The sequence below is a fragment of the Leptodactylus fuscus genome, chromosome 7, assembly GCF_031893055.1.
Source record: "Leptodactylus fuscus isolate aLepFus1 chromosome 7, aLepFus1.hap2, whole genome shotgun sequence".
NCBI lineage: Eukaryota > Metazoa > Chordata > Amphibia > Anura > Leptodactylidae > Leptodactylus > Leptodactylus fuscus.
Window position 1 is genome coordinate 73058746 of NC_134271.1, and position 23436 is coordinate 73082181.

At 40.5% G+C, this 23436-nt stretch overlaps 1 protein-coding gene across 1 annotated transcript in view; it reads right to left on the reverse strand.

Annotated features, from left to right (window-relative positions):
- ZC3H18 (zinc finger CCCH-type containing 18) overlaps positions 1-23436 on the reverse strand; it is a 104717-nt gene that overhangs the window by 7688 nt on the left and 73593 nt on the right. The window contains exons 10-15 of the mRNA XM_075282133.1: positions 11408-11653; positions 9573-9692; positions 6375-6476; positions 5023-5196; positions 4799-4936; positions 2245-2253 (exon numbers count right to left, since the gene is read on the reverse strand). Coding sequence (XP_075138234.1) covers positions 2245-2253; positions 4799-4936; positions 5023-5196; positions 6375-6476; positions 9573-9692; positions 11408-11653 — 789 coding nt within the window. The remainder of the gene's footprint in view (positions 1-2244; positions 2254-4798; positions 4937-5022; positions 5197-6374; positions 6477-9572; positions 9693-11407; positions 11654-23436) is intronic.

Here is a 23436-nt window from a genome sequence, read left to right on the forward strand (position 1 = left end):
CTCCGGCGCTGCTGTCAAAGGCGCCATTTTCCCGGCGGCGCATGGGCGCCGCCATTTTGGCAGGGATCGCCGGCTCCTGGAGCATGCTCCAGGGCTGACCCCCCGTTGCCATGACAGCCGGGAGCCTTGTTAAAGGCTCCCAGCCGTTCTGCAAATTCTCTCTTTTGCAGGCTGGTGTATACAGCCTGCAAAAGAGATGATGATTTTTTGCAATGCATTGCAATGCATTAGCATTGTAATGCATTGCATTAGTGATCAGACCCACTGGGGTTCAACACCCCTAGGGGGTCTAATAAATGCAAAAAAAAAAATTAAAAAAAAAAGTTAAAAAAATATAAAAAAAAATATAAAAAGTATTAAAAGTTCAAATCACCCCCCCTTTCCCTAGAACACATATAAAAGTAGTTAGAAACTGTGAAACATATACATGTTAGGTATCCCCGCGTCTGAAATCGCCCGCTCTACAAATCTATAAAAATATTTTTCCTGTTCGGTAAACGCCGTAGCAGGAAAAATAGTCAAAAGTGCCAAACCGCCGTTTTTTCACTGTTTTAATTCTGATAAAAATTTGAATAAAAAGTGATCAAAGCAATAACATTTCCCGAAAATGGTAGGACTAAAAAGAACACCCAGCCCCGCAAAAAAAGACGCCCTATACATCCCCGTACACGCACGTATAAAAAAGTTACGGCCGTCGGAATATGGCGACTTTTAGAAAAAAAATTTTTTAACACCGTTTTGGATTTTTTTTTTTAGGGGTCAAAATGTAAATAAAACCATATAAATTTGGTATCCCTGGAACCGTACCGAAACACAGAATATAGGGGACATGTCATTTTGGCTGCACAGTGAACGCCGTAAAACCAAAGCCCGTAAGAAAGTCGCAGAAATGCATTTTTTCTTCAAATCCACCCCATTCTGAATTTTTTCCCTGCTTCCCAGTACATTATATAGAATAATTAATGGTGGCATCATGAAGAAAAAATTGTCCCGCAAAAATTAAGACCTCATATGACTCTGGGAGCGGAGAAATAAAAAAGTTATGGGGTTTAGAAGGAGGGGAGTCAAAAACGAAAATCAAAAAATGCCATCGGCGGGAAGGGTTAAAGGAAGTCTGTCAGCAGGATAATCCGTATCAGACTAATGACAGTACCTTGTAGGGAAGCTTCAGAAGTCTTTCGTATTCTGCAATATAGCTCAATTTTTATAAAAATCAGTGTTTTATTCTTATGCCAATTTGCCAAAAAGTTCTTTAGTGGCATCTATTCTCCTACTGAGGCCTCACTTTCTGCCCTAGATAACCAACCCTAAATTACAGACAAAGCGTGAAAGAGTGGGTGACATCATGAGGGGACAAGTTGGGCAGCAGTTAGGAGCTGTTATCTAGAGCAAAGAATGAAGCCCCTAAAGACATTTTCAGTTAATAAGCGTAAGAATAAAACACTGATTTTCATGAAAATGGGACTGTAATGAAGAAAAGAAAAGGTATCTTTGGAAAGTGTAGAAGCCGCTCTTCAAGGGACTCAGTCTGTTACCAATTTTTCTGCTGACAGACTCTTTTACATTTGCATATAAAATGTGGCTGTTTATGTGAAAAGGGCCCACATTGTCGATATGGAGTTCTTGGTATCATTGTAACGGTTATGGTGTAACATTGTCCGAAACAGCAAAAAATTTTTTATTGAAAGCACAATTACGAGAAAAAAAGTGAAAAACACAACATACCACAAGAAAGTCAATTTTGAGAAATTTGTTTTGGACTATTTTCTCTATAATTAGTATCGACGATCTGGGCCCTTTTCACGTAAACAGCCACAAATGTTATCAATGAGTGTTATATCATGGAGCTACGATGAAGACAACCATTTGGGCTATAATTGCCCTGTGTAAATAGGTCTTCAATCTGGGACTCTTCAAATTACAACTGCACTCTCAAATGTCTTAGGTTTTGGAATTTATTTATATGAAATTCCCTGATTAATAATTTTCCTTTAAAATGGTGATGTGCTACCCATGGCTTCAGTTTGCTGAGACTGGTAGCTTCACAACAGCAATAAAATGAAAAATGTCCTAAACAGATCAGATTACAGTGGGAAAAAAATATGCAAAAAAAAGTCCAAGACTCACATACGTCCACCACCTAACCTTATACACCCATCAAAACAGAAAAAAAAATTCCATAAAATGCTGGATCCTAAAATCTGCAAGAAGACCATCCTCACCCTCTCCCTGTACAGAACTCACCTGGATTTCCTGGTTGTGTTTTCAGATGTGAGAATAGAAAAAAAGACAAAAAAAAAAACATAAAAAAGAGAACACGTTATAGCAAGTAGCAATAAATGACATAAAACATGAAAACGACAATCACAGTTCTCAGCAGTCTAATGTGAGAAAGAACTGCGGCGTAATAATGAGAAACCTACATTAATGACAAACCTATATCATAGCAGCTCATATTACATTGTACAGACACCTGCTGATTTTATACATGAATACAAACTTTGTATTATAAGTTACCAAAGGAAAGTGCTTCTATCTCCAGTGACCAGCGCCTCTCCTGACACATATCAGATCACATAGAGGTCTATGGTGAGGGTTCAGTGAGTAAGAAACAAGCTCAAACACAAGCTGCTACAAGAAACAGTAAGACCTCTTTCTTTTACAGGTCTTAGCAGGAATGAGAAGTATAAATGTAGGCTCAAGTGAGATAGAAACCTTACTGTAACCTGTATCAGGTGGCCTGTTTGCCTCTACTTCACACATTCGCACTCCTCTTCTTCCTCCTGACCCTGTTCCCCCATCACTTCCATAGATTTCTAGGAACTGCATGGGCCAGTTCACACGGAGTTAACGCGAGCGCATTCTGGCACGTATACACGTCAGAATGTGAGTGCTCAAAATAGTATCCCATTCATTTCAATGTGTTGTTACGGGCGTATAACGCACTTAATCTTGCAGCCGCAAAATTAGGTGTGTTATACGCCCGTAACGACACATTGAAATGAATGGGATTCGGTTTTGAGCGCTCACATTCTGACACGTTTATACGTGCCAGAATGTGCGCGCGTTAACTCCGTGTGAACTGGCCCCAAGTCTGTTTTCAGTGTAGGCAGATTTCAGTGAAATGAGCAGTTTAGCGGACAGGAGAGGAGCTGATAACAGCAAATAGGAGCGATTTCCTCTAGTAAGATATATTACAAAGTTTCTTATATTTATCTGAACTACTCAATTAAAAAAAACAAAAACTCCCAACAACTTGAAACAGTTATTCTTTTAGCAACAATTACTTAAAATTTCCATAACCAAAACAAAATTGCCCTTTTATATCATGGCCGTGTAATGGAAAAGGTCTTGTTCTACTGTCGGGTCCTCCTTTCCCTGAAAAACAATCAGTTTCTTTTTTCACCTGGCGTGTTTCTTTAAGGTTAATATAGTTATCAGATACAGGGTAGATGAATTGATATTTATAAAGTATTCCCACAGGTGCAGGTCACTGAGGACATACACCTTTCTTAAAGGGGCTCTATCAGCAAAACCATGTCGTATGAGCCACACATATGCCGCTAATCTTATTTTAAAAGCCAACCCCCCCCCCTTTAAACTAATGCCCTAAAAACAATTATTCAAAACATACTTACTGTGCAAAGTGGGCGGTTCGTGCACTGGTGGACTGAATAGGCTTTTTAAAGGCTATTCAGGCACATGTGGGGCTCATACGGCATAATTTTGCTGATAGAGCCCCCTTAAGGATGGAGCTCCCTTCTTCAAATCTTATGGATATGCCATAAACATCCAGAACAAAGTAAAAAGTATACAACAACAATCACCCCCATAGTCCAATGGCAAATACTGTATAAAATCCTTTATTGTGTCACCTGTGCAAGTCTAAAAATCGTAATACAACATAAATGTACAATAGTACCTGGGACTGTTACATTTTTCATCGTCACTAGAGATGAGCGAACAGTGAAATGTTCGAAGTTCGATTCGAGTAGCTGCTCAATACTCGACTGTTCGATCGAACATCGAACCCCATTATAGTCTATGGGAAATAAATACTCGTTTAGGTGGAAACCACTATTCGACTCAGGAGGGTCACCAAGTCCACTATGACGCCCCAGGAAATGATGCCAACACCCTGGAGTGCAACTGGGACAGCAGAGGAAGCATGCCTGGGGACATCTAACATGCCCAAGTCACTGTATTACGTCGGGATCCCTGTCAGCTTGCGATATGCGGGAGCTGACTTTTTCCCATAGGAATGCATTGACCAGCGTTGATTGGCCGAATGCCATACAGAGTACAGCATTTGGCCAATCAACGCTGGTTCTGCCGGAGGCTCGTCTGTGAGGAGGCAGAGTCTAAGATCGGACCAGAATGGAGACTGATGTGGACTGATCTTAGTCTCCGCCTCCTCTGGCAGAACCAGCGTTGATTGGCCGAATGCTGTACTCTCTATGGCATTTGGCCAATCGATGCTGGTCAATGCATTCCTATGTCAAGATGTAGCAGTGCTGGCCGTGCGCTCAGCATTGCTACACCGGAGATAAAGGTGGGAGGGGAATCAAATTTTTAGTGAGTTTGCCACCTGGTGTTCGACTCGAATCGAACATCTCGAACAACCTGATATCCGATCGAACATGTACTCGATTGAACGCTGTTCGCTCATCTCTAATCGTCACCAACCACCACACTTTTTTGATGGTTTGCAATTTCCATTATTTCCTAGTCACACACATATATACATATTAGCTATGGAGTAGTAGCTCTAGTTTACAGTGTGGCACTGCTAATATACCTGGATTTTCGAGATGCAGAAGGAGAAGGTGAAAGAGATGCAGACGTAGAGCGTGAGGATCTGGAGAGTGAACGAGATCCAGACCGGGAACTTGACCCACTGTAGCTGCTGCCACTGATGCTGCCACTTACAGTTCTCCTGCAGGAGATAAAGAACGCCAGTGACTGATGTAGATGGGAGGTAACATGTATTATTCACCCTAATGTTCACTTAGCTGTTTGTACCTTCTTGGTGGCACTTTCCGCTTTGTCTCTTTCGCTCGACCCATTCTTTTCTCACCAGTTTTAGCTGCTTCTGGGACGACTTTTGGAAGTTTTACTGTCGTCGTGGCGGTGGTGGAGGCAGTAGCGGTGGCTACTGCTGGGGGAGCTACAACCTTCTTCACATTTAGTTTCTCTCTGATCACAAAGACAATAGATTCAATTTTCTTCTTAATGGCAAATCTGACAAGTCAGGGGCAACAATTCTATTCAGTTCTTTAATATATATATATATATATATATATATATATATATATATATATAAATGAGGTGACAAATACTTCTAAAAACAGGATTTTAAATACACAGATCAGCCGTATCATTAAAATAAGTGAATAATATTGATTCTCTCACTACAACTAATTTCTGCAGTTAATGTATTAGAAGTAGGAAAAATAGCAATCATAAATGATGTGAGTTATGGACAAGGACCAAACTATGAAGGCTAGGTAGGGTCACAGGATTTCCATAACATCAGATATTGTGGGGCGTTTCCAGTATGCAGTGGTTCGTACCTACCAAAAGTGATCTAATGAAGGACAATCAATGTCCTTGTGAGAAGGCCATGGGTGGCCAAGGCTTACATGATGTGCCCATTTAGTCCAGTCTCACAGGGAGGGGCTTCTGTAGCACAAAAAGCTCAAAAGGAAATGCTTAATATTTATTGATGGATCATATCTGCTTTGGTGAAATTAGAGGGATCTATACAATACTAGGCTTTTAATGGTAATGTTATGGTTGATCGATATATGAGAAATGATTTAAAGGGGTTGCCTAGGGCTGTTTTTAATTACATATACTTAAGATAGGCCATAAATACCTAACTTGTGTTTGTGGGGGAGGGGTGGAACAAACAGCCCCCTGATCAATTACTTGTACGGAGCCACTTCCAATGCACCCGCTCTATGCACAGTACAGGGCTGAAAGCAAAAACTGTCCTGCGTAGCAACTGGGCACTGTCACTGCAACTCATCTCCCACTAACTTCAGTGATAGGCCAAGAATACCGTCACCTCGGACACCCACTTTAATAGCCTGAAAACATGTAATTATGATAGTGGGGTTGCAACTATCTGGGTCTGTGTATTTAATCACTGGGCCATCCAACCTTTGTCTTGGTACATAACGAAGTTTCATATGTGAAGTGAGATTCAGATAGTTGTAGATGATCTTCTTTACAAACTTACGAGCATACACTGGATTTACATGACAATGGATATAGCCATGCTGTAAACATCTCATCTCTACTATAAATTCCAAACCAAAAAGGTGGCAGTCACATACTGTGCCGTTACAGCACAGTCCTTGTTCACTTACCCTTTAATGGATGCTGGGACAGGTTCTGCTTTGCCCTTAGTGGACGTTTTATGTGGAGAAGGTGTTGGTGAGGGAGATGGCGATGAAGAAAAAGATCTTGACCTAAAGACAGAGAAGCTAGAGTCAAAGTGAAGTCTGTAACTTCCCACAGCAAATACAAAGTCTTCAAGTTGCACCGTCTTTTACAGAGTCCCATTTAAATGAATTGGACAGAGTGCAAAACAGGAATAGCAGATATACTAGCACTATATATACGTGTGTGTCTATCTAAATATAGCATTGTGGTATATTGAATATGCCACAGTGCTCGCCCAAGCAACATGTCCCCTGAAACAGCTGATCACGGAAAAAGTGGAACCTTAACTGATGACATATATATATCCTTGTACCGTGTTAGCCAGTGGATATGAAATGAAAGAATTTTTTTTTCTTCTTCTCTCAAAAAATTTCTTTGATGACATATAGAAAGAGTCCTGGCAGGAGATGAGCATGTTACTAAGCTATAAACCAGTTGGCCTCGCTGTATATACACTGCTTCTATATATTAGCGGCTGTCTGCATATAACAGTAACAGTGATTTTTCACCCAAGTCCCTCTCCTCACTCCCATGAACAGATAACATGCACTGCTCACTTTCTTAAAGTACGGTACATTTGTGGCTGAGAAAAGAATATCCTTGTTCCAGTGAACACAGTCTCAGCCATCACTGGATGAAATGAAAATACCCGCTTAAAATCACCTTTAACCATCTTGTTTTATTGTACTACACAAAAAGCGCTCTCATAAATCAATAAAACTAATCTATTCCCCTGCTACTTGCTGCAGGGCATATCTCTCATAACCCGTGTCCACCTTTTTCGATTGCTAATTTCTTCTTATGTCTTACATGCCACACAAAGAAACTCTGCTCCTCTTATTAACATTCAGCGTGTTCCTATTTCATGAAATTCTGACTCTCCCCACTGACAACCCAATCTCCACATCTGCTTCTCCTCTGTAGGTCTATTACAATGAACGGATTCTCCCACACAATACACTACAATAAACTAAGTCTGCTTTTCTTTTAGCTCTATTTAGTTCTGACTATGGGATCACAACTAATTTTCCTTTACCATCGAGAATTCTCTTCCTTCAGAGGACGCTCCAAGCTTTGACCTGCACAGAACTCTACATGACATTGACACTCACCAACTAACAGACATTCTACGTTCCTCACATTCCCTGATCTCTTCACGGTTTTTCCACAAAATGGCTGCCAGACATTACAATACAACTCTCAGAGGAACCCTGATGAAGCCCACCTATCTTCTAACCCAATCAAAACAGAGCGCAGCAAGGACTGCCAATTGAACCAAGTTTTTCATGTGATAGGTTTCCCCTTTAATAAAACCTGCACGCTATCCTATACCAGTAAATGCTAATGCCGTGTTTTACAGTAACCCGTGTTTTAGAGTACAGGTTCTTTACACAAACATACATTTGTAGAAATGTTCATTCTAAATCACTGTCTAGTGTAACCTGAGAGCAAACAGCCAGCAAGTGAGCAAACAATCCATTGCTGACTGATCCCATTGTCAGCAGCATATGACACCATGTAAACAAGGGTTATGCTACAGACAGAATGTAAAGCTTATAAGCTTTGTATAACTGCTTTTATCTCTAATCTACAATCATTGAACAATGAAAGCAATGAAAACAGCAATTACGATATCAATTTTTGGATTTCGATTTTCTTGTTTTCTCCTTCTTACCCTCAAAGAGCCATAACAGTTTACCTTTTCCAATGACATAGCGGCATGAAGGCTTTTTCTGTACAGAACAAGTTATATTTTTTTAATTTCATATAATTTATTTTTTGGGGAGTGAATATATCCAATTTCGTCATTGTTTTTTGGGTTCCATTTTCATAGTGTCAAAAAACCATGTTATTGTGCAGGTCAGTATACAGTTTTTTTTTATGTAGTGAATAAAAATATAAAACTTTTTTTTTTTTTTTTTTTTAAACAAATTTAGCTATCCACTGTTCTGACATAACTTTTTTATAATTCAGTCCATGGAGCTGTAGGATCCCTCATTGCTTGCAGGATGAGCTCTCATTTTATTAATACCAATTTGGGCTATATATGACACTTCCACTATTTCTTGTTCAATTTTTTTCAGGAGGTGAGAGAACCAAAAAAAAAAAAGCTACTTGGAAACGGACGTTAGCCATGTGGGATAAATGCAATATTTTAATAGTTCAAACCTCTTTACATGCAGTAATGCCTAATATGTTTTTTTTTTTTTTTTTTCATTGTGCACATGGATTGGAAATACACGAGGAGGTGCAACATTCGCTTTTTACAGCCCTCAAACCTTAAATATTTTACATGCTACTTGAATGGCAGCTGAGCTTCAATAGTGTGACATGAACAATGTAAAGAGCTGCCCATTTCTGGCGAAGTAAACTGGGACAGATTTATGAATAACGGCATACATGTGCCAGTCTTCATGGCCTCGGAGCCAGAAGAGGGTGCGCCTCATATACGATGAGAAACACGTTTCCTCATAAATGAGGTGCACTCTTCATCGGGCTGTGTGCCTCGGGGAAATCATACATTTCCTCCAGCATTCACACCAGATTTCTGCATTCCCCTTTTGGGAAAGTGATGAGGGCAGAACACAGTTTAAATACAATTGTGACTTTTTAAATTTTAACTCTTGTTTCCCAGAAAACTGGTATACAAGCATAATAAATCTGCTGCATTGTGTTAAAACAGATGACTTGTGGGTATGCCAGATATCACTACTACTGACCTGATAGCGTGGTATTAATGACTAAGTATCCTAAGGACGGACCATCAATATCCAGTCCTGGGGCAACAAATATACTTATCTTTGACTTTTTTTTTTTTTTTTTTTAAAGTGATGGCTCAGCAAATAATGGGCCTGTGACAGTTTCACACAAAATACTTCTGGTTGAACACTTCCACTGATGCAATCTTGTATTGAAGATACACTACGTCAACACTTCATCTATTAGGAAACATTTTGCAATAACACTTAGGAATAAGATCCACACACCTGAAGAATCAGTTCCTGCAAACTAGAAAGACCAGCCCGACCAGCATTATTTCCACTTTCACAGCATATCTTTTACTCTTTGGAATCTGAGCTATTCTGTAGTTGTGAATGGGAAAAAATACAAATCTAAATTACCTGGAACGGCTACCAGAAAACGAACTATGTCGAGAGGATCGGCTTGAGTAAGAACTATAGGACGAAGATCTAGAACGTGAGGATCCAGAACCAGAGTATGAAGATGAACGAGAGGAGGATCTGAAAAAAAAAAAAAAAAAATATAAATAAATTATTGTGATTGAGGAGTATTAATGCAATCATAGCTTTGGTCCCTGTATAACGAAAAGTTCTTCAAGTTTGGGGGAAATTCACTAATTTGAATGTGCTGGAATTCTAATGCAAGATGTGCAAGAACATAAGTAGCAACAGAACAGCACCCACTTTTAGATGCAATTAATGCCGAGATTTATTCACAGGAAAGGTGCCTGTGACATTAATGTGGAAAAAACACTAAATAAATTGCATTTAAAAGAGTTCCAGTCTGATGTTTCTTTCTAGACCTATTGATTTTATTGCAATGTATTTTATACATTATTGCTGGTGCAGAAGTAAATCAATAGTTAAAGAGGACCTTTCACCAGCTCCTGATCTAACTGTTGTATCCTTCACCCCCCCCCCCCCCATTTCACCAATTTTCACCATTTTCACACAGTTGCATTGTCTTCTCTAGCCCCTACCATTCCTGAGGAATCATTTGTTAGTTTCAGCATCTAATATGTTAATGAGCTCTCTGTCAGGTGGGCGGTGCTTGGATGTCACAGAGACTGCCCACTTGTAGAGAGCCTAATTAGCTGATATTAGCAAATTATTGAGCCAGGAATTTTAGGGGTTAGACAAAAAAAATCCAACTGTGCTGGAATCAGTGGACGAGCAGCTACTGAAAATTGCAAAGAACTGTAGTTGGTGGAGATGGTGAAAGGCTTTAAAAATCAATGAGTAGTCTAGAAAGACTCTAGCTTAAGGTGGCTGTCCAGAATTTCTAAGAAAACAAAACAAAAAAACAACCCACCTGTAAGAAGAGAATTTTAAACAAACAGTATAACTATTACTTACCTGTTAAATCCCCCACTGTTGCAGTGGTCCCACCGTCTTAACTTTCCGCAGTGATGTGAAGCTGACAATGGGCAAGTGACTACTGTAGCAAGTCACTGTCTTCAGTGGTTCTGTGCCATACACAAAAGCATCACCACTGAGGACCGTGATTTGTTGCTGTGGTCAAGTGTAAAACAATGCTACAGACACCTAAAGACCAGTGGGACCACCAGAGCAGTAATGGATGTGATGTGATGTGAAAGGAGCATATATTAGATCGGTAATAGTTATTTTTATCAAATTCCCTGCTTTCACTTCCTTAAATCCTGGAGGCCAATTCATCTGTAAAAATCCAGCTTCTCAGAATGCAAACAGACACAGCTATTTGCAAAACCTAACCTAAGCAACAAAAATTGGTCAATTTCAGCTCTGCAGCTACAGAAATACTGCAAGTACAAGGAATGAAAATTTTTAATATAGATTAATGTGCTATAAAAACTGATAATATTTATTTATATTAGGTGAATATATCTACAATATGTTCACAATACTGATTGTCTATCCTTTGTATAAATCACCGATACTGTACAGAAAGGGTTCATCTCTTGGCAACCCCGCTTATCAGCTGGTTGAAGTGAATGGGACAAATCTGAAATACTCTGTACCACTGCTGCTAAGACGTAAGCAATGACGAGGTCATGGTACTTAGCCAAATGCAACAGGCCATTCAAACAACTAAAGGTCAGAGGTGACAAGTGTCACACCCTGATTTGCTATTGATGACCTATCCTTAGAATACATAATCAATATTGTGAAAACCTTTTGTAGCTTTGTGCAGAATGACCAAAGTAACCATTCAGCAAAGAGATGCAAATATTTACCTGGATGAATTAGATCCAGAATCGGATGACCCTGAGGGACGGCGCCTCCTGCGCCCACGGCTGGGAGAGCCAGACATTCCAGGCTTCTTTTTGGGAGACTTTGATCGACGCCAAGGGTCCTTCCATTCATCTGCCCTTTTAACTGTGGGTGGACCAGACAAATTTGGGGCCACAGCAGATGCAGAGGGATTAGCGGCTGATAAAGTTGCAGCAGGAGAATCTTTCTTTGAAGTATCATTAGGGCGGCTGCAGGAATTAATAAAAAAATAAATAAATGAGTATTTACTTTTATTTTTTATATTTAGCAAGTGTAAATGAAAGTGTGTACAATTAACTCCATTCAATGTCACTGGGAACACAGCCTATCCATTCACCTGACAGCAGTGGTGACATCACCAAGCCCACAGTTTATGTATTCCCTAGAGAGTAATAATCACTTGAAAGTGACATCATTGAGGCTGCACATTCTTTACTTTATGCTGTTTCCTTGTCTTGGAAGTAGTGTAGACTTTTTTTTCTGATTAACTGTAAATCTGAGTTAACAACAATGAAGAGAGGTTGCTACCGAACCACAATTTTAAATCCTAGTGGATCCCTGATACCTCCAGATCCTGGGATGTCCACTCTTCCCCTAGTATATTTGAGGGTGTAGTAGATCATGCGGCCAATATGCCGAATCTGGGTCGCCACCACCTGGACACCGGCCATCAGGGAAGACAGAGTCATAGAATGCAGACAGAAATCGTAGAATCAAAAGAATTCCACCAGAGAAACCCAGGGGTGCACTACTTGCAAATTTACATTTTTATTAGATGACGCGTTTCGGGGTATACAAGGCGTTCTACAAAAGCAACCCCTTCATCAGATCTATTTAAAGCAATAAAAAACATAATAGTATATAAATAAATATAAAAACAGAATAAAATTAGGATATGAGACAATATTCAATTGAAAATCCAGACCATAGTTAGATTACATATAAAATTGTACAAAAAAACCCACCTACCGTTAATCACGTATTATATTGGATAAACTGTAGAAGAGATATTAGAATCATTTGTTCCACTGAATACCATAAAGATTATGTTAGAAATAAAAGTCTTTGTATAACCTTAGTGCCACTTATCCTTTATTACATACGTAGGCATCTATATTAGACAATAGTACTCGTAGGTCGAGTCTCCAAAAGATTAGCCTAATGGCAGTATAAGTAGATAAATGAATAAATAGATGGACATTAATTTGATCAAACAAAAAACTGACTTCATTGCAGAGTTAAATATTGTTTGAGCAATAGCACTTAAAAAACAAGTCGCCAAGTGATAGCACACTAGTAGTATAATATAAGTATTTATAAAATATAATAAACAAATGAAAGAATAAACCTGGGTTGGGTCAAACAAACAATTGGCAAGATTGCAGAGTAAAATAGATGCAAACACTGATTCTAAAATCCCCACAAAGATGTATAAATGTAAGACACAGACATACCTATCGTAGTTGAGCTAGAAGGCATACCACTGAAGTGTGAAATTAAATTGTAATTCTATTTTTATATTTATTTATATACTATTGTGTTTTTATTCTTCAAAACAGTTCTGATGAAGGGGTTGTGTTTTAAGAATATCTTGTATACCGCGAAACGCATCATCTAATAAAAATTTTAAGTACTTGTATCCTTGGGATCTCGTCTGCACCCCCGGCTTTTCTGATAAACTGGTGTTTGTTGTGAAAATACACAACAGTGGGCTGGTATTGTACAACATGTCACGTACTACTTATGTTCTTCGAAAACGCTGATGCTTCTTGTTCACTTTCATCACATCCGACAAGTCCAGCTCTTTACATCATTTAATGTATGCTGCTCCACCATTTCTGAGCAATAAACTGTGTTAGTTTTTGTGCCTGACTTGTTATTTAGGCTCTGTACTGTCAGGTGGACAGCATCAGGTAGGAGCACTGGCTCTGACACTGGCTACCTTTCATTGGATCTCTTAAGTCATGCCCCCTGCCTGACACTGCCCTTCTGACATTACATAGGACGTCTGACAACAAAACTAACTGTGCTTGTAGCTCAGGAATGGTGGAGGCTTAAAGAGGACCTTTCACCATTTTTCCCAAAGGCAGTTCTATATACTGCCGGAAAGCTGACAGTGCGCTGAGTTCAGCACACTGTCGGCTTTCCCGATCTGTGCCCGGTGTGCAGAGCTTACGGTCCGGTACCGTAGCTCTTCTATGGTCAGAAGGGAGTTTCTGACAGTTAGCCAGGAACGTCCTTCTACCTTGCGGCGCCTATCGCGCTGTGCTGTGAGAGCCGGGAGGAACGACCGCCTCCCTCTCCTGATAATACTCGTCTATGGACGAGCTGTGTGAGCAGAGGGAGGGGGCGTTCCTCTCCGTTCCACAGTACAGCGCGATAGGCGCCGCGAGGCAGAAGGACGTTCCTGGCTAACTGTCAGAAACTCCCTTCTGACCATAGAAGAGCTACGGTCCCGGACCGTAAGCTCTTCACACCGGGCACAGATCAGGAAAGCCGACAGTGCGCTGAACTCAGCGCACTGTCAGCTTTCCGGCAGTATATAGAACTGCCTTTGGGAAAAATGGTGAAAGGTCCTCTTTAAAAAAAAAATTCCAATTGCGTTGGAATCAGTGGAACAGTGCCTATTAACAGATGCTAAGACCTAGATTTGATGGACAGGGTGAAAGGATCTCTTATTAGAAACACATCTGTTTCTGCTGATATATATAAGACTAGATAAATTTGCACAAACAGTTATGAATATTAAAACTCTGATAAATCATTCACTGATAAGTGGTTAACACTTTCTAATAATAATGAAATACGACTGGGTTGCACCAAGTTATGCTTTAAAGGGTAAAAACTTTACATTTTTTGCAGCATTTGTGACATTAATACATTTTGTAATATACATGATTAACAAACATTGGCTCTTTTCTGTGAAATTCTACAATTCTTTCCCTTGTTTTTCTATTGACAGCCGAAACCTGTAGACTGCTTTCAGTAGGTGTACAAAAGGGCAGACTCTTGCATAATGCACGGGAAGGGGTGGGTGGGGGCAGGGGCACTTCAGAGATTGCAGTTTACCAGTAAAACTTCCAGAGGAATCACCAATTGTACAAAATGTATTAATGTCACTACTGTTGCCAGAAAATGAAAAACTGTTGGTTAGTTAGTTAGACTTTAAGAAATAAGGCTTTGGTTCCTAACATCTATCCATGATGTATGTATAAATCTAATCTATACATAGTTAATAAAACTTACTTTAGGACAAAACAAATCTGATGAACCAGCTGAATATGTTTTACTAAGAAAGTTTTGTAACCGTATACTAGCAGATCTACTCTGAATCTCTTGGTGACTGGTGATACCAGAATTTCTTGAATTTTACTCGAATACATTTGTTTAATGTTGGCTCTAAGGAGGTTTTGTGGGGGAGTTGTGTGCTGTAGGCAATCCCTGCAGACTGTCATAGTTTCTACTATGTGTGATGAAATGGAATGAATATCAATAGAAAATTGTTATGAAATCAGTTATTAGTGAAGTGCAATACCCAAAAGTGAGCAGTATCTACACATCACAGAATGAAACCTCCTATACGAATACTTTCAAACAATATCAATATGCAAATCGTGGTGAATTAGCTTTGTAAGATTGGCTAGGATCCTCATAATGACATTAGGACACGATAAGATGTTACATGTATATCCACATTACTATATCTGTTACTTATACATTCACATCACTATATTTATTATATATTCACATCACTATATTACTTATGTATGCATATGACTATATAAAAAATATTGGGCTTTTTAAAAAAAAATATCCACATCACTATAATTTATATAAAAAAAAAAAAAAAAAAAAAAAAAAAAAAAAAACCCTCTAGGTTCACACCTGCGCCCTGTCTCTACCTAAGGATTCCGTTTCCAATTCCACTTTAAAAATGTGGAGAGAAAACTCCTGCAAGCAGCGCTTTTCTCTCTGCAGTTTATACCCTATTTGGGCAGAAACCTGGCAGACCCCATAGTCTATGGTGTGTGCAGGTTTCTGGATTAAGTGGATTAGGTTTCCGTTTGGGGGGGGGGGGGGGTTTAAAATCAAAGCCCATATGTAGATGTGAACCGAGTGTAAGACACCTCTTGTTCTGTAGATTTCTTTGCAGCAGCAACCTCATTATCAGCACAGGCAGGATTACAATGATATGCATCTTCTACATATAGGTAACATAGGGTCACCATTCACAATAGCACTGACAAAATAAGATAGAAACAGCACCATGCAAAATCTAGTGTAGTAGGTCAGACTAGATAACAAAAAGCAGACAAAAGGATGAGTGGATGTGTGCTCACCTTATGGTGTTGTGATCAGATCACAACACCTCAATATGCAGAGATATAAATCACACGTCCCTTTCAGGGTAGCTGCAGGAACACCATCATATATAGTGCTGGCCAAAAGTATTGGCACCCCTGCAATTCTGTCAAATAATACTCATTTTCTTCCAGAAAATGATTGCAAGCACAAACTCTTTGGTATTAATATCTTCATTTATTTTGTCTTCAATGGAAAACCACAAAAATAATTATCAAAAACCCAAATTGGATATAATTCCACAGCAAACATAAAAAAGGGGATGGACAAAAGTATTGGCACCGTTTGAAAAATCATGTGATGCTTTTCTAATTTGTGTAATTAACAACACCTGTTACTTACCTGAGGCACCTAACAGGTGGGGCAATAATTAAATCACACTTGCAGCCAGTTGAAATGGATTAAAGTTGACTCAACCTCTGTCCTGTGTCCTTGTGTGTACCACAAGGAGAAAAGAAAGAAGACCAAAGAACTGTCTGAGGACTTGAAAAGCAAAATTGTGAGGAAGCATGAGCAATCTCAAGGCTACAAGTCCATCTCCAAAGACCTGAATGTCCCTGTGTCTAACGTGCGCAGTGTCATCAAGAAATTTAAAGCCTATGGCAAAATGGCTAACCTCCCTAGATGTGGACGGAAAAGAAAAATTGACGACAGATTTCAACACAAGATAGTGCGGATGGTGGCTAAAGAACCTCGACTAACATCCAAACAAGTTCAAGCTGCCCTGCAATCTGAGGGTACAACAGTGTCAATCCGTACTGTCGGTGTCTGAATGAAAAGGGACTGTATGGTAGGATACCCAGGAAGACCCCACTTCTTATCCAGAGACATAAAAAAGCCAGGCTGGAGTTTGCCAAAACTTACCTGAGAAAGCCAAAAACGTTTTGGAAGAATGTTCTCTGGTCAGATGAAACAAAAGTAGAGCTTTTTGGGAAAAGGTATCAACATAGAGTTTACAGGAAAAAAAAAAAAGGCCTTCAAAGAAAAGAACACGGTCCCTACAGTCAAACATGGTGGAGGTTCCCTGATGTTCTGGGGTTGCTTTGCTGCCTCTGGCACTGGACTGCTTGACCGTGTGCATGGCATTATGAAGTCTGAAGACTACCAACAAATTTGCAGTATAATGTAGGGCCCAGTGTGAGAAAGCTGGGTCTCCCTCAGAGGTCGTGGGTCTTCCAGCAGGACAATGACCCAAAACACACTTCAAAAAGCACTAGAAAATGGTTTGAGAGAAAGCACTGGAGACTTCTAAAGTGGCCAGCAATGAGTCCAGACCTGAATCCCATAGAACACCTGTGGAGAGATCTCACAATGGCAGTTTGGAGAAGGCACCCTTCACATCTCAGGGATCTGGAGCAGTTTGCCAAAGAAGAATGGTCTAAAATTCCAGCAGAGCATTGTAAGAAACTCATTGATGGTTACCGGAAGCGGTTGTTCGCAGTTATTTTGTCTAAAGGTTGTGCTACCAAGTATTAGGCTGATGGGGCCAATACTTTTGTCCGGCCCATTTTTGGAGTTTTGTGTAAAATGATCAGTGATTTGACTTTTTTTTTTTTTCATTCAAGCAAAATAAATGAAGATATTAATACCAAAGAGTTTGTGCTTGCAATCATTTTCTGGAAGAAAACGAGTATTATCTGACAGAATTGCAGGGGTGCCAATACTTTTGGCCAACACTGTAAGTGAAGGACAACAAATCTTCTCCAGAAGGACCAAAGGAACAACTAGTCTGCACTCGCCAGGACATCTTCAAGTTCAATTGCTTTATTATAAAACCATTTACTTTACGCATTTCAGAGCTCATATGCTCCTTTTTCAAATTTATAGTTTGCAGTTTGTTACGCCAAACTATAAATTTGAAAAGGGAGCATATGAGCTCCGAAACGCGTAATGTAAACGGTTTTATAATAAAGCAACTGAACTTGAAGACGTCCTGGCAAGCGCGGACTAGTAATTCCTTTGGTCCTCCTCCGGATGAAGAACCATTCACAATAGGTGATTTCATAGCTTATCTCTTCCCTTCACAATGACTTGCGCACAGTTCACAGAGAATGCCCAGAAACCTAGAAAGTTCTCCTATACACCTCAATGAACATCCCAAGACTGTGGCGTCTATGGTATATGTGGCTACTGTAACGCAACACTCTCAACATCAGATGCCAGATTGTAATAGCATAGCACAGCCATTACACAGTGTACACAGCCATCTACTTCTAGATTCATACAATGTGTAGGTGTCAGGCATTTTGAGCTATTCTAATCACAGGCATCAATATCAAGATATTGAAAACCCCTTTAAATAAAAAAAATACTTTCCCTCCCCTTGTAGGGATCACTGACAGGTAAAAGTCTGGAATGGATAATAGAAGATATCTGGACACCTTTATCCCTGCTGTAAACAATCTTGTTGAAATAGTAGGTGGAGAATTGGAATAACAGCAGTGCCTTCTGGTTAGGCCTAGATAAACATAGAGTAGAGAAGATGAGATCAATGACAACTATGAATAGAAGTTACAAATGGCAGGTTATAATGACTAATAACCAAGCGATGAAATATCCCTGCAGTAACCGCAAAATTAACATTGCAACAAAACTAATCTCTTAATTGACTAATAATGGTTTGACTTCCTCTGTACTGTACTTGGTGTATTTATGCAGCATTCAATCATGCCTGTTGTGTTATCCCTGCTCTCCCTTGGTCTATGCCATCAGCAGAGAATAGGTTACCAGGTCTGTAACAACAGCAGGAATGAAACAAGTATACAGTGATCAATGAAACACTAAGAAGAAAGTCTCAGAATTATGGAAATCAAAGAACTGATAGACAGGTTAAAGCAGGGGTGGGCAATTAATTTTCCCATGGGGCCACATGAGAAATTGTAACGGTTCTAGAGGGGCATGCGCGCTGCGGCAAATTTAGCTCCACCCACTTCTACGCTGACTCCGCCCATTCTCAATCATCTTTCTAAGTGCCCCCACAAAGTATAATCCTCCTAAAGTCACTCGTACATTATATGTCCCCACATTATAATGTTCCCCTCCAAATGTCCCACAGTATTAAGTCCCTCTCCTGGTGCCTCAGTATAAACTAGCAGACACTAGAGGGGATATTAAACTGGGGCAGCTGGAGGGGGACTTTAAACAGTGGGGATAGTTGGAGGGGGATATTAAACTGGGGGCAACTAGAGGCAGACATGTCCCCCTCCAGCTACTCCCCATGGTTTAATATCCTCCTCCAGCTGCCCCAGTTTAATATCACCCTCCATTTGCCCCCTGGTTTAATGTCCCCCCTCCATGTGCATTCATTGTAACTGCCCCCCTACATCTGCCCCTAGTTCCCCCCTCTTGCTCACACATGCTGTCTCTTCTCTCTATCATCCAGCAGCCTCCATTGCCGGCAGCTTGCATCAAGCACACAGTCCCGTGTGGCTCCGCCCACTAACGAGTCATAGCCTATCCTGGTGTAGGCTGTGATGACATCATCTCAGGTCCTTAAACGAACTTCTACAAGCTATGCGGGCCGGATAGAAGTAGTCAGAGGGCCGGATGTGGCCCGCGGGCCGCACATTGCCCAGGTCTGGGTTAAAAGGGATCCTATCATACAAACATTTTTTTCTAGGTATCACATTGGAATAGCCTTAAGAAAGGCTATTCTTCTCCTACCTTTGGTCGTCTTCTCTGCGCCGCCACTCGCCTACAATCCCGGTTTTTCTAGGTATGCAAATTAGCTCTCTTGCAGCACTGGGGGCGGACCCCAGCGCTCAAACAGTACTGGGAGCAGGCCCCAGTGCTCAAACAGCTCTGGGAACGTCCCCAATGCTGCGAGAGAACTCTCTCCAGCGCCACCACCATCTTCATCAGCAGTGTCCTCTTCAGCCTCTTCTTCCGGCGGTGGCTTGTAACTTCTAGGCCTCGGGCAGAGCAGACAGCGCATGTCCACAGGCCACGAGAAAATGACCAGTTACAATACTGTGCAAGCGGCCATTTTCTCGTGGCCTGTGGGCATGCGCAGTCTGCTCTGCCCAAGGCCTGAGGCTGAAGAGGACACTGCTGACGAAGATGGAGGTAGCGCTGGAGAGTTCTCTTGCAGCATTGGGGAGGCCCTCAGTGCTGCGAGAGAGCTAATTTGCATAACGAGAAAAACCAGGATTGTAGGCAAACGGTGGCGTGGAGAAGACGACAAAAGATAGGAGAAGAATAGCCTTTCTTAAGGCAATTCCAACGTGATACCTAGAAAAAAAAAATTGTGTCTGAGTGATAGGATCCCTTTAATGATAGGCAAATGGTAAAAATGTAGACAAAACATTCAAAGCTTCTTGATTTATTCAGTATCAAGTATGAGCACATACATGCCATACGTTTTGAACTTGGGTACACAAATCATCAAGATTGGCTGCTAGCAGCTCCCTTTTGTTGTTGTTGAGCAATGGCTTCCCAGGTGTGCATGATAGAAGACAAGTCCAGGGACACAGCAGGCCATGCAGGTTACTCACAGTAGCACGAGCAACATGTTGTCTGTCCATTATTCTGTTGAAAAATGTTTCCTGGAACACTATGGAGAGATGGTTGTACTACTGGTTCCATGGCCAAATCTATGTAATACTGAGCTGTTAGTGTACCTAAAATAAAGAGACTAGAGAGTATGGCTACTGTATATTTTGCCCCCACATTCCATCAAGTAGGACTGTTGTGATGATCGCATGTAAAGACCTCTTCATGATGTTGCTCATGTGGTCTCCAGACCAATCCACGTGTTGAGTTTACACTATGTTTATTTTTTCCCTAAACAATTACATGTAGCTTTTAATTGCACTAAACTAAAAACAAATTTTTAGACCCCAAATTGTATAATGTTCTCCAGTGGCTCCCCCCACCCAGTATAATGGTCTCTCCAGTGGCACTAAAACAGAAAAATGGTCTCCCCCCCCCCCCCCTCCCGGCAGTAGATGCCTTCATTACTCTAAGGGTCCGTGCACACGGAGTTAACGAGCACACATTTTAGCATAATACACGTGTATAGATTACACATGTTAAAATAACACTCCCGTTGACTTCAATGAAATCTTTTACACGTGTAAAAAATTTCATTGAAGTCAATGGGAGTGTAATTTTAACACGTGTATTCTATACACGTGTATCATGCTAAGATGCGCTCGCGTTAACTTCGTGAACCTCTGACAACTTTCATCTGCATTTATTTACTAGCCGTATGGCTTTGCGGTTACCACATGGCCAGTAATTAAAGCTGGCAGAAATTAATTGGTTTTTCACTTACAGAGAACTAGCGGTACACACACTTGACTACCACAAGGTTAAAGAAAAGTAGAATTCCTATCACTGTGGATCTACAGCTACAGTCCAAACAAATGCAATGTCTTAGCACATGCACATGGTCGTATTGTTTTTCATGGACCTAATGCGAGTGCACGGTCACAACTTATTCACGTGTCCATAAATAAAGGCCATGTGATGGCCCTTATAGAACCCATGAGTTTAATAGGACTGCTTACGTGGCACTATTAATATTCATTTTGACGGACAAAGATGGCACATTTCAGTTTTTTTGATGGTCATGAAAAATGTACCACAAAAGAAAGAGAAAAAAAATAAATAAATCAGACGTGAATTATCTGCACCTTTTTTATCTAAAATTTTCACAGTAGTGCCCTTTTTCCTCTGCTTTTTTGGTAGAGGAGATTTATTAACTAGGCATAGTTTCTATATAAATGTTGTATAAGGAAAATGTTCGTTCTTGTACCGTGTTAGCCAGTGGGTTGGAAATATAAAAAACAAAAAAACTTGATAGTCTTCAGTAGTTGATACCTTTTTAATGGCTAACTCATAATGATGACAAATTACTGACGTTTCAGAACGCTTCAGCTCCTTTTAGTTTTTTATATTTCCAACCCACTGGCTAACACGGTACAAGAACGAACATTTTCCTTATACTTAATGGAGGATACCAGAATCTACCGGACCATCATGGACCTAAAGACACGTCTGAAGAAACTGGCACAACTGAACAGCGACATCTTTTTTCTATCTAAATGCAAAAAGGAGAAACTAATTCCTAAAGGACTCAGGCTCACAAACCCCATCTCATATACCTACAATACTCACTATGCACAAAACTTGTGTTATAGAACTTCAGAGAGACTGAGGAACCACCTTATACATCTCATCTACAGCATCAAGAGCAAAAACCAAATGGAGATTGAAACACAATGGAACAATATTGAAGAAAATTCCAGGATAACATTGCTACAATACTATGATAAACTGTGGATATCTCTAATCCTCAATAAGCGAAAGAAACTCCACAGACTGAGACTTGCTGCAGGATTCTACAAGAATACACACAAAGCAAAATATATATCTAACAACAACCAGGATCACACACATGCGGATTTGGAAACACAGAACTGTGTTATCAATCTCTCTACTTATGAACCCACCAAAGCAGAATTTGGGGTACTCGTCAGGGGACTCTCATTTTGTCCTTCTAAAACCATGGATAAAATTGAACTGTGCAGTGACATGGAGGATTTTTTCAGGAGGCTGCGCCTGAGGGAATATTTTCATGACACGGATGACACAGAGGAGACCCAAAACACCCCTTCAGAGGTTCACAGCTTGACTAAGAAGGAGACATCTGATTGGACACCTCCAACTGGACGAAATTTTGTTCTGGATAATTATATAGACTGTTTGAGACACATGGTCAAATCAACTATACTGGATACAAATAAAGCACTGCCGTCTAACATCAGCGCCCAGGAAAGAAGGACCATACAATCCCTGAGAAATAACAATGACATCATCATTAAACCAGCGGACAAGGGTGGTGCTATAGTCATGATGAACACATCAGACTACATACAGGAAGCACCCAGACAACTGACTGACACACACTACTACTCCAAGTTGGATTCAGACCCCACAGTGGAATACTCCAAAAAACTGAAAAAGGTTATCTCCGGCCTATCTGATGGAGCCAAAGGCCTAAGCAGCCTCATACCAGCAAGTCCAAGGACGGGGACCTTTAATATGCTTCCAAAACTGCAGAAATCTGGGAACCCAGGGAGACCCATCATTTCATATGTTGGGACTCTCACTGAAGAGATCTCTGGATGGGTGGAGGGTACTCTTAAACCCTTAGTGAAGGATACAGCCAGCTATCTTCAGGATACTACAGACCGATTAAACAAACTATTCACTATAGGTCCCCTTCCAGATGGAACCATCTTGACCACCATGGATGTAGAATCTTTATACTCCAACATCCCACACCAGGACGGTGCAAACGCCTGCCAGTTTTTCATGGAAAAGCGAGGTATGAACGCTGAATCGGTGGTGAAACTCACAAAATTCATCCTCACCCACAATTACTTTTCTTTTGGTGATTGCATCTATCTACAGCAGACTGGCACCACAATGGGGAGCAAAATGGCGCCACAGTACGTTAATCTCTTCATGGCCAAGCTGGAGAGTGACTTCCTATCCACCTGCACCACCAGGCCTCTGGCCTACTATCGCTTCATTGACGATATCCTAATCATTTGGACTGGGTCTGAACAACAGCTGAAAACCTTCCATGAACAATTCAACCAATTCCATCCCACCATCAACC